Source organism: Centroberyx gerrardi, chromosome 3, assembly GCF_048128805.1.
Source record: "Centroberyx gerrardi isolate f3 chromosome 3, fCenGer3.hap1.cur.20231027, whole genome shotgun sequence".
Classification (NCBI taxonomy): Eukaryota; Metazoa; Chordata; class Actinopteri; order Beryciformes; family Berycidae; genus Centroberyx; species Centroberyx gerrardi.
The window spans coordinates 18,510,763-18,523,689 of NC_135999.1; the positions used below are offsets into that span (position 1 = coordinate 18,510,763).

General features: G+C 40.7%; 2 protein-coding genes across 2 annotated transcripts in view; one reads left to right on the top strand and one right to left on the bottom strand.

The window, feature by feature from the left end:
- Positions 1-2,584: 2,584 nt before the first annotated feature.
- Positions 2,585-4,740, bottom strand: LOC139933554 (claudin-like protein ZF-A89). Its single transcript, XM_078290932.1, has one exon. It carries the CDS (start codon positions 4,738-4,740, stop codon positions 4,072-4,074), a length of 669 nt encoding a protein of 222 aa, XP_078147058.1. The 3' UTR covers positions 2,585-4,071.
- Positions 4,741-6,844: 2,104 nt separating this feature from the next.
- LOC139933626 (GTPase IMAP family member 8-like) overlaps positions 6,845-12,927 on the top strand; it is an 18,518-nt gene continuing 12,435 nt past the window's right edge. The window contains exons 1-2 of the mRNA XM_071927769.2: positions 6,845-7,031; positions 8,553-9,414. Of these exons, the coding sequence (XP_071783870.2) occupies positions 7,016-7,031; positions 8,553-9,414 (878 nt within the window). The 5' untranslated portion in view covers positions 6,845-7,015. The remainder of the gene's footprint in view (positions 7,032-8,552; positions 9,415-12,927) is intronic.

A 12,927-nucleotide genomic window follows, 5' to 3' on the forward strand; every position in this document is an offset into this window, starting at 1 on the left:
GTCACATTCGCAGGGCAAACCACACTTTCATCATTGTCAAACTCTCCTGCGGCTTTAAAGTGACACACACCCCTCGTGCAGCTGTACAGAAATCCGTGAAGCTCATCCTGTCTCTTTAAGGGGAACAAAGTCAACATTCTCAAGCAAGCAGAAAACTTCTGAGTCAATTGGTTACCTTGTAGCCTAACTGTGACAACGTGGTTTGTATAAAATAATCTGAAACGTGTGTCTACATCATGTGTAACGCTTCCCATGACAGGCACACTTGGGGTCTGTATCGCTGCAGCACAGCAGCATGTCAGAGCATTTGCACTCAGTCGGGCAAGTGAGGCCCGTGTTTAAAGAATGAACCCTTTGCTTGTGAGCCACAAAACAAACAGGCACGATATAGGTTTGGTAGAAAAAAATGTCTATGTAACTATATGTATTGAAGAGCCTTCGTATTCAAACAATAGAGCATTTCCCTGGGTAAAACTACATCATATGACAAACAAACTTGCTTGCTGCATTGTTTCCCAGCTCTTTGGTATGCACTGTTGGACTTGTGCCAAGAAAGGCCAGCGCTGAGCCAAGCAAAGTTAACCACCAAATCAGAACCGTGGGCCGGAATGCCTGCAAGCAAGGCCTTCTTAATACAACAGGTGTTAAAAAAAAAAAAAAGTTTGTTCCTTTATATAACCCTTTATCACAAGAATGTCTCAAACAACTACAGAGAATGAGCCTAACTAGGTCTAACTGAACATCTAAACAATGCCCAACTTAAGCCATAGTAGCCTACTGTTACAATACATTGTGGTGTCTCAACAACTGAAGCAAAGGACAACTGGATTTGGAGGAGGTTTGTTTTTCAGTCATGTAGACACACACACACACACACACACACACACACACACACACACACAGACAAGGAAACAACAAAACAGTCTGTACCCTTTAAAACTGCTAGTGGATGCAACATGAGCTTCTAAAAGCAGGAACTTTGGGTACAGTCCAAAGAACAGCAGATGGGTGCAGTACATGGGTGCCATCATTGTAGGGTTACACCCTCAGGGTCATTGTTTGGTGCCAACCTACTACCACACCAAAACAAATTTGAAGCCATATATAATTGATCGTCTACACTACACCTTTGCTCCATTTCCACACATGAGAAAAGCCTCTGTCTTCTGCCCCTGCCTCCTCCTGGTGCTTTGCCCTTAAAAAGAACACTAAACCTGCAGCTATTTTTCAGTGTTGTGCTGAGTTAGCAGCATGCAGGGAAGGCTGCATGAGAAACTGTTGGAAATCAGACCCTTTTCTTTGGCTGACTGTTGAGATAAAGCTATGCTGTGTCAGTTTCTGTGGCAATGCCTCTCTCCCCCAGGTTTTTTTTTCTCTTGGATCCTGTCCAGCTTCTAATCGCCCACACTAGTGCAGATCCGAAAAGTCTGGATTGCTTTGAGTGAGATAATAGCAGTTCAGCCTCTGGGAAAGATAAGATAAACATGCACTAGCATGTCCGACTCTGAAATTTATGTAAATAATAGCGTAGGATAGGACTCAGGTGAAGGTGTGTGTGTCTCTGTGTGTTTCAGGGTGGTGGTGTTGGTGTGTGTGTGTGTGTGTGTGTGTGTGTGTGTGTGTGTGTGTGTAGGGTGTCCTGTGTGAAAGAGCACATCGTTTACTTAGTGTCTACTGACCCCAAGTGGATTATGTCAGTACTGACACTGTCACCACTCATACAGGTTAAATCATATTTTTAAAGAGAGGCCTGATGTGCAGTCTGTGGTGATTTGATTGTACTAAAGAAAGACAGACAGTGCAGTGGAAGGTTTATATGCTGCTTGGAATGTCTTTCACTTTACTCCTATTGTTTTTTTCCCCTGAGGTCAGATGAGTGTTGACATGAATAAAACTATCAATGTCTGAGAGGAATGCATGAAAAAGCGTAATATCCATTACACATAGGTATGAGAATTAATCTTTATGGCTGAATTTGTCAGGAGAAGATTGGATGGGATAAGATTGGGTGAGATATCTATGGGATATCTATGATGACCTTGATCAAAATAAGCTAAATTGAGGCTGCGTGATGAGGAAGAAGAGAATTTTTCTTGCCAAATTGCACTATTGCAGGCTATTGTCATCAGAGTCACCATAATAAATCACGTCTTCTCATGAGCAGCTCAGTGGGATAGACTCACACAGTGGCACGTGGTACAACAATCCTCTTTGGTCCGTCATTTTGTTGCTCTCTTTATTGAGTGCAATTTCCTGATGAAAAAACCCAGCTGTTTTTGTCCCCCATATTTAGAAAATGTTTCATGACACTGTGACTAAGGCAAGCAATTACAAATGTATTATAAAATGTCCAAAATCCATGGCCATCAAAAAGGGGAAATTAACCAGTTTTTTCTTAGTTCCTGAAATGTTGATTTTTTTGGAAACATGTTTCTACAGAACACAGACAGAGGATTCTACATATAAACTTGCAATCCACCCCATGACAGGAGATCATATGTAGTGTTTAGAAGACAAACAGTTGCAGAAGAAAGCAAACAAACACATAGTTTTATTGTGCATAAAGCAAGATACATTAAACAAAGGCACAAGTTATTTGCAAAAAAGAAAAGGCAATACTTTATTTGGATAGTCCAATGTTTATATAATACTATCAGGTGACAAAAAGTACATCAACAAAGTGGCACTTGCTTATTTGTTGCATCTCTCCACACTGTCTAACCCTAACCATGACCCCATTTTTTAACCCTAACCCAGATATTGAATATTTATTTTTCACACGATTATGAGAATCAGTAGACTTTTAGCCTATTATAGTCACTTTGATAGCAGGTTGAGTATCAGCATTGGACTATCAAAATACAAGGGCAAAGATTAAAATGGGGTTGCTCAGATTAGCGATAGATTAAATATTAGTCTAAATAAACTAGCAATACTACTACTACAAATAATAAAAATAATAATAATAACTCAGCCTAGATATTGATAATATTCTGAAAACATACATTATATAGGTCTGTGTCCAAAGTGCAGTCCCAAAACACATGCAGATCTGTACCAAGAGGACCATGTGAGCAAACCATGGAATAATAAGACTTTTGGATGTGTTTATGGTTTTTCCATTGGTGGGATAGTTTTGTGTCACCTTCCAGTTCAAAGCTGGTTTGCTCACCTGAGGCTCTTGGCTCCACAATGATGTCACAGGAAGGGGGGCAGCGCCAAAAGAAACAAGTGGGTATAAAAATCTCTCTATATATTGTAAAATGCCAATAAAGTAAAAGAAACCCCATAGACAGAATGCATATGAAAAAAAAAAAAAATAGAAAAAATAACTAAAAGAAGTGTGGACAGTGTATAAAATGAAAAAAGCTGGGGAACCATAGAAAACTCCAAATAAATACACAAATTTAATACAAAGTAAATACAAACATTCCTCCCCCTGCCCACACAAATTGTCTGTGAATACACCAGCATACACAGATATACATATGTACATTGGCCTTCTGTACACAGACTGCCCACACTAGGGCTAATTGCACACGCGCGCACACACACACACACACACACACACACACACACATAAACATATGCAAGCAGAGGCAGAGTGGAATCTGTGAAATGTCAGTTACACACATTAGTAAACATGGCTATGAGCTCATCCCACAATTCATTTCAACACCCACTCCATCACAAATTTATTGGACATTCTATTAGAAAACACTCTTCAAACTTTGACTGTACCATAAAAAAAAAGTCGAAATTACACTTTTTTTGTGTTAAGAGATTGTGGGTAACATAATGATTGCTGTTATTGTAATCATTCATCTAAAAAAAGAAAACTTACTGAAACCCACTTTATAATTTAAAGAACCATAAAGTAACAAGATAACCAATATGACACAGTAGAGGCTGAATACATCCCAGAACAGATTTTGACCTTGCGATTTAAACAAGCTTCTCTGACTAGGTTCCCAATATTTGTGTGCACCTCACAAGTCCAATGAAGTCCATGATGTATGCTCATGTACTTGACTATGTGCGGCTCACATCTCACACAAAGGCCTTCTCATCTCATACAAAAGCTTTCTCCTGCTGTTTCGCCCCTCCTGCTGCCACTGCGTGTGGGTTGTCCTTCACTGCTCCTCCAAAAATAGGCATCGCTCTTCCTCCCGGTGGGGCGGAGCCGAGGTGCAGCAGAGCCCCTCCTACCAGCAGCAGCACGCTGGCCCCCCAGCCCAGGTACAGTGCTGGTCCCAGCTCTCTCTTTAATGGCGCTGCGACATTTGGATCATAGAAGTCTTTGATTATTGCGTAGGCAGTCCAGCAGATGGGTAACAAGTAGGCCAGGCCAGCCACAAGGAAGAGCACCCCAGCTATCTTAGCCAGCCGAGCCTTGGAGACCTGGTTGCCGTCCCCCATGCAGTGAGTGCACTTGGCCCCGGCGACCCCGAGTATGAGCGCCAGAAGGCAGAGGAGCAGGGAGAGAACAGTGAGGCCCCGGGCGGCCTGGGCAGAGGAGGGCAGGGCCAGGGTGGAGTCGTAGGACTTACACTGGATGTGGCCTGTGGTCTGGGACAGGCAGTTCATCCACAGTCCCTCCCACAGCACCTGAGCGATCACCAGCTCGCCACCTACGAAGGCGGACACGCGCCACAGAGGAGCCGCGCACACCAGCGCCCCGCCCACCCAGCCCAGCACAGCCAACACCAGGCCCAGCAGCTGAAGACCTGTCGATGCCATGGCCACAGAACAAGCTCTGAAAGTTTTGGATCTCAAAGTCTGGGGAAGTTCCTTAGAAAAATCTATGTCCGATTTTTTACTTGTCTTTTTCACCAGGAAGTCACAGAGAGTTGAGTTTTGAAATGTGAAATTCTTGAAGACTTTTTGAATTACAATAAAGACACTACTCCACACAGTATATCCTCAGTCATTCACTCCCTAGTAGAATGTCCAGTAGAGTGTTATTAGAGAGTAATTCTTGGATGAATCCCCTTCCTCTTCTCAGTATCCTTTCTTGGTTAACACATCAGAATGTACTGTAAAGATGACATAGCACATTATAGTAGCATAATAGCACATTTTAAATTGACATGAACATTATGCACTCACTCATTTAGACTTAAACTAATTAGCTTTTGGTATTACATTTGAAATAATCAGAAGGCTAATTTGTACAAAGTAGTACAATACAAAACAGTGCAACATAATAAGAAACAAAGAAAAGGCGAGATCACAGAAACCTGGTCCAGCTGGACCCATTATGGTTCTTTATGGATGCTCTTTGTTCTAGGCTGGACTTGAACAGGTCCACCAAAAATCCAATTCTATAAAACTTACTTTTTCTAACCAGTAAGCAGATGATGAGATGTCCACAAGCCGTGTTTTGATGGTCCTCAGTGTGTTTCTTGGTGGTAAAGCAGTGTGATGGTGAGAAGTTACCCTCTTTCTTCCACTATGACTGGCCAGCCTGTCTCTCTGGAACTCATACACTGGGAGTGGGAGGGCAGCAATGTGCAATACTGCATGCTAAACACACACACACGCACAAGTAGTTATGCAAAAAAATGACAGCACAAGGACACTTTGTTACAGACACTGCTGATAGACAAGGCATTAACAACTGTGGTTTTCTGTTTGTGTGTTGTCTGTACGTGTGTGTGTGCGTGCGGGTGTGTGTGTGTGTGTGTGTGTGTGTGTGCGTGCGCACGCGCATGACTGCAGATCTATACATATCATGGTACATATCACTAACTAATCTAAAAAAGGTTTCATTGTGTGTTTGTGTGTGTGTGTGTGTGTGTGTGTGTGTGTGTGTTGTTGAGGAGTTAATATTTTGTTGTGCAAAGGCTTAAAACTTTGATTCCATCATTTTATTACTGAGCATAATACACCTTTGATTTCAGTTTATACAGTGCTAAACCTGCATTTAGTGGGTACTGACAGAGAAGTGGAAAAGGTAAAGGAATGAGGAAAAAAGCAAGAACATTATATATGTTACAAAGCTATCCATGTCTTTGAAAGGAAAGTACAGGTGAATATGAGGATTCCTTGTGTTGATTTAAGAAATTAGAGGTCATGTAGAGTGGAGTAGTTAAAACTGCATACCTGTGTTAAGGTATCATCAGCTGGTCTGTTTGTATTTCTTTCATTTCTCTACAGTGGGTCAGGAAATGTCATGATGAGGCGTCCTGTTTGAGAGACTGTCAGGAATCCAGCCAGCTCTTCTCTTTGAGCTCTTTTTCTCTTGCTCTGTGTTGTCTGTCTTGGTCTTGTTTTCCACTCCCCATTCCCCCTTCTCTCTGTTCCGTGTTTCATGTTGTGTGTCTTTCAGGTCCCAGTCCAGTTCTCGTCCATGCTCCAGTTGTTCATGTCAGCTTACTCACCTTTCTGCCTCCTGCATCACCTGTCACCTGTCTCCACCCTTCCCACATTAGTTCTGTAGTGTGTATATACCAATCCATTTCCTTATTCCTGTTCTCTGCCAGATCGTCTAGTGTTTTTTCCTAGTCAGTTCCAGCTCTTTTTCTGCCTGCCTGTTTTTGTGCTATCCCGGTTTTGACCTCCTGCCTGTTTGTGTTACGAGACTGCCTGCCGATAAAACCTCTTTGGACTGTATTCCTGCATCTGTCTGAGTCTGCGTGAGTCCTGAAACTTGAACTGCTTTTTGAGCTTTAAATATTAGTGTTGAATAAACTGTCAACTTTGTTCTTGTACTGACCCGAACTGATCCGGGCCTTTCTTTTGAGGCACAGCTTTTAATTAAATTCACTCTTTTCCTTTTGGGGAGGGGTAATCATTTCTTGTTTTGTTTTTGTTTGTTTTTTTCACTTGGGAAAACTGACTCTGCTCCTCTTGTCAAGAAGGAATTCTGTGAGTTTCGGTTTCCTGGAATCACCGGGAAGGGACGGAGAGGGGTTTTTGCTTCAGTGCTTTCTGAATGAGGAATTTCTTTCAATCCGTCATTTTTCTCTTCAGATAGCGGACTAACTGGGTCAACCCACCAGACTGATTTGAGATGGCTCTGAATATGAGTAAGTAAAGTCTGACTGCATTGCATCTAGAAATTGTATAGCGGCAGCATTACTGTGTTATTGATTCTAAGCTATTCACCTCTTCAAATAACATTTATCCGTGTGGACAACTTTACCATTTGTTTTTTAATCAATTGTGAAATGTGAAGATTCAGGCGCGATCTTCGTTTAACATCCAAGACAGGAACACCGGCATCGAAAGAAGTGATCCCCGCTAATAGATCATTTCAAGCTTCTACATTTTATCATTTTGGTTTTTGATCTTTTTGGTTATATATAGCCAAGCAGTAAATGCATTATTACATGTTGGAGCAATGCAGCTGCAGGCCTAAATATGCACCAGAGAAGTCCATATGTACAAAATGCTTTATTTTTGTCATATACCGCATAAGATGCTGTCTAAGACTTGCACGTCTACTAAACTAAACTACCACTTTTATGTTTTAAACCCTATGTAGCCTAATTTTATCTTAGAAGAACCATTAGACATCTTTTAAGCGGATAGGCTACACTTGTTGTTGAGTCTTTGTTTGCATCAATGGCACTCGTACGATGAGCACTAAACTAATGAAATTAACTACGATTTAATGGATGTCTGATCTACTCTTGATACAGCAAGCTGTTTAACCACCGGTTGTTTCAGTGATCATAGTAGCTACATGGTTCAAAGCAATGCTAAGATGCTCTATCGTTATACTTCATGGCATCCAGTAGGTGCCATCATTACACCATGGTTAATCTACAACATGCTTCATGTCTAATACAATTTTAACTAAACAGTGCCATTTGCTGCCATTGGGTGTGACATAGCCTACATTTCCACCCCAGTCCTCAAGCTCTTTCCTATTTCTGTTCCATGGGTGTTTAATATGGAAGTTACTTATGTTGTTGACAACATACAGTATGTATTTCCTGACTACAAAAATGTGATGCAAATAGCCTATGCCCAATCTCTGCTAAGGAAATGTGCGGAAACTGAGATTACTCTGTCACCTGTTATAACATGTGACAAGTCTCAGCCTTGGTATTTCAATAATGTGTTCAAATCTATGTCCACTCCCATGCAAATGTGTTTTTTGGGTTTTTGTATTTTTTTTGCTTGGTTTTCTCTCTTTTGTTTTGTGAGTTTTGGTTTTGGTTTCCTGGAATCACTGTGGTTTTTGTGTATGAGAGAGAGAGAGAGAGAGAGAGAGAGAGAGAGAGAGAGAGAGAGAGAGAGAAACACACACACAGAGAGAGAGAGAGAGAGAAATAGAATGGAATAGAAAGTGAAGAAAATCAGTTTTACTGATTCTGTGATTCAAAATATCCTCTGACCAGTGTTTTACTGCAACTTATTTTTATATAAGATGGATGTAAGTTTTATTGAGGGCAAGTGCCTACATATTGTGCAGACAATGGATGTGAAGGCATGTCATTGACATTTCCCCCCTTAGGTCTCATATTACATCCTTCTGTAACTTAATATTAATGTGAGGAATCTGAGTTAATTTAACTGATTTACTGTCCGTCCATTGACAGACTCCTGCTCTCCAGTTACAGACCTGAGGATTGTTCTGGTGGGGAAGACGGGATCAGGGAAGAGTGCAACAGGGAACACCATCCTGGAACGAAAAGCTTTTCACACAGAGGAGGTCTCTCCGACATCTGTGACAATTCGCTGTGCCAAAGAGACCAGACACTTTGATGAAAGAACTGTCAGTATCATCGACACCCCTGGGGTCTTTGACACGTCGATGATGGAGGCCCAGCTCAAGAGCGAAATAGAGAATTGCATCAAGCTGTCTGTCCCAGGACCCCATGTGTTCCTGCTAGTGATCAACCTGGGGGCAAGGTTCACAAACGAGGAGAGGAATGCCGTCAAGTGGATCAAGGACAACTTTGGTGAGGAAGCATCCAAGTACACGCTGGTGCTTTTCACTGGGGGAGACAAGCTCAAGGGAAAGACAGTTGACACCTGTTTGGACCAATGCCCCAAACTCAAGGAGGTCGTCAGTGACTGTAAACCTGGGTACGTCCTGTTTGACAACACACGCTGCGATAATCGCACTCAGGTCGCTGATCTGTTTGAAAAGATAGACGAGATAGTGGAATCAAATGGAAATCACTATACCAGTGACATATACCAAGAGGCCCAGAGAAAGATGAAGGAGGAAGAGGGATGGAGGCGGTGGGGAGATACTATGGACACTGTAGGTAATGGTCTGATGGTGGCAGCAGCAGCAGTAGCAGTGACAGCTGCAGCTCCTGTTGCAGGTGTTGCCCTGGTGGCAGAGGAAATAGCATTGGGAGCCAGAGTGGGAACAGCACTCATGGCCGCAGGCGGAGGGATTTCTAAACTCCTTGGGAAGTGGATGAAACCTAAACCTGAACTGACAGTCAAGCCATAATCTTTTGAGCAAGATGTAAACATATTTCTGTTTAAAGGTCCCATATTGTGGAAAACGATTTCCTTTGCCTCTATGATTATAAAGGAGTTGGATGTCCTATCTAAACATTGTGAAACTATCAAAACGCACGGTAGCCAACTAAATCCACACAATCCATATTAGCAAACCGAGCCTCTAAACGTGCTGTTATCATTTTTGTAAGAAATAATACACTAACAAAGCATTTTTTTCAAAGCGGTTGAGCGGTTGTCATTGTGTATTTACCAGAGAGTTTTCCCTACCTGTCGCTGCTGGGTCTGTGGTGTTTCACATTTCACTCTTGAAACAGTTAGCCAATCAGAACAGAGGGGTCGTTAATATTAATGAGCCTTAAAGACACAGCGACAGAAACAGCCTGTTTTTGGTAAGGCTCAGAGAGATGCTGGAAAATTAATGTGTAAAAATGGATTGAGAGTGTTTTTGGTACATGACACCACACAAACAGCTTTGAATGGACCTCAAGACCTAAAATAAAACACTGGAAAGTGTATATGGGACCTTTAAGTGAATTCTTTTATTGCATGACTTGGGTACGAATCATATTTTCTTTTTTCCTCTCAAGATTTTATTTATCCCATTTCATTATTACATCACATGCATACAAATTAGTCACAATGTGTCTGCTTTGAATGATATGTAAGCCTATTATGACAAAATTGTAAGATGTTGATGCTGTATGTAATCAATTTGTTTGAAGATCACTATTATATTTTCCCTTTTTTGTTTCTATGAATACAACAATCAGGGCGACAACAAGAATAAGAAACATGCACTGAATCTTCCATCTATGCTGGTTGAGCTTGCGCTGAAACTCGTCTGTGGCTGTCTTCAGTTTTACTCCCAGGAAAATTCCACCGATGAAAGCAAGGACTGCAACAAGGGCTACCAGAGCGTCACACTCTTTCTCTTCTGAGAAACATAAAGTCTGTCAGCGTTAATTCATAGTAGCAAGCAACCACTGACATGAGCATTGGAATTGGTGTCTGAGAAAAAAAGCTATGTAAAAATGTAAGGTGAAATACATACCTTGGGTTACCATGACAGCAGGGTTTATCAGCAGTCGGCGTCAAGTGAAAGGTCCCTATGATATTGAAATGACATAATAAAACAAAATGAACTCTGTACACTTGCTTACTGATCTGTCATATAATAAAGATACTTGTTTTGGTTTAGCTTTAAATGAGTCCAAACACTGTTTGAAATCCCTAGAAAAAGTATTCTACCTATATTTAAACAGGACAGTGTGGCAGCTTGTACAGAAATATATCTAGGTACATATTAAAAAATCAATTTGTAATTTAATAGGCTACATACCAAAGCTCCTTCTTAGCCGTTGTGTCTTTTTCTGCTAGTGAGGAAACAGTCAGGATATTATTATTGCAGGATATTGCAGGATAAAATCAAGCAGATCTATTCCCTCAGGTTTTTATTTTCTGAAATGGATCAGCTGATATCACTGATTCAGAGCTCTGACCAGTGAAATTAGAAACAAAGCCCACTGTCACTCAGTACAGAGTTCATTCAATGCATGCTTCTAATCCTCTATAGTCCTCAGTGAGTGCCTCTAAAAAACTTCTGTAGTCAGTGGTATAATCATAAATGTCCACACCCATACGATGACTCACTGTGTACAATCAGGAATATTTATCTCTCAAGCTGTACAGAGAATGCAGTGCAACATGATTTTCTACTCAGCTCACCAAGGCCTCCACTCCTCCTTGTATCAGCCATCATTAATACACATGACAAGAGAGGGGCAAAAGCAGCATGTTGGAAACCTATCCAGTTCCTTGATGTAAAGGAGCATAATGGGAAAATATAATGAAGAGTTGATTTGAGAAATTACAATTACTTGCTGCGGTAAGGTTTCTTGACAGATCTTTTTTCAGATGTTGACAAAAAAACAAAACAAGAAAATCTACTTCAAAGAATCTAGTAAAATAAATTCCAACAAACGTTTCATCTAATTTTTTTTCTTTAGCCATCATCTACCCTATTTGACTTTAAACAACTCTTAACATTCAAGTAAATAACCTGCCTGTCTAATCAAACTTCCCAAAATATTCACAGTGCATACTAACTAGGCATTATTCACATTTTCAAGCAATCTTAATATCCATAACTTTATCAGAACAGTTTCTATTGATCTAGATGAAATCCCGGTCATCATTATCAAAGGAAAAATAAGACACTGGCCCATGAGGGCATCCGGGTTCACAGAACAGATAAAAAAAAACTACATCCTAGCATCCTTCCATTATTAGTTCCATTTCATTTCATTTCGCAATGCTAACAAGGTTCTAGGATGCCTTCCTGTTGAGCCTTGTGGAGGTGTCATGGGCCTAATTCAATGATATATCTGTGGTGGGAAGTGCCCACTTGATGACCGCAGTGACAAACTGCACTCACACACTCAACCCTGTAACATTTGGATTAGATGGCTGGTGAATGGAGCTGCCTGTGTGATAGTCCTGTAGATTTATGACAGCAGAGCCTGATGTCCTCTCACCAATTGTGGGTTAGTACATCATTCTTTAGACATCTGAATTGAGTTTCTGTATGCTCACCCTGGATTATGGCACAAGGGATTACAACATCAAGACAGATTTAAATTACAAGCATTCACATGACACCGTTTCGGAGGGTCCTGTTGTGTAAGTTGGAGAATTGTTCAGCATTGGTGGAGGTTTGCACTCTACCGAGTGCCTTCTCATTTGTTCTGTTATGGGATATTGTGCTGTTTAACACTGTCAACCAGGACTACAGTCAAACCCTAGTAAACCTTGTGTGCTTATCTTAATGCACTAATTGTTTTGTTTGATTGTCTATGTGAATCCCAATATTTTATAACTATAGCTAATTACTACAGGTATGATTGTATGATTGCGTCATGAAACTGAAATCTCAAGGCATCACAAATTAAAATACATTGACAAATGTGATACTATATATATACTGTATATACTGTATATATAGCCTATACTGTATATATATATATATATATATATTTACATCTGTGGTGGGATATATACACAATATTTGTTATCTCATATTTGAGTTCTGTTAACTTGCTAATAGATGATAAACCTGTGTCCCAAACCTTTCTTCAGCTTTACAAAGATTAGACTGAGGTACTTGTTAAAGTTTAGTTTAAAGTTTACAAGAACAGGACATTTGTGCTTTCTTTGACTGTCTCTGAAGAGTAGTGAGCAGGTCAGAAATATTGGTGTGATGGATCTGAACTTCATAGTTAATATTAATGTAACCAGGCTTATTGGGGGCTTTGATACCTTGAATTACCAACTATGCCACCTAGGGAATTGCACCCCAGGAAATAATGTTCTATGCAATACTCCTTTTCTATGAAATGCACACAGGTAAATTTGCAATGAAACAGGGATGTGGTTTCAAGCTCACAAAAAAAAGTTTATTTATTAAATGTTAGCCTGTGAATGAGGGACGCCGGA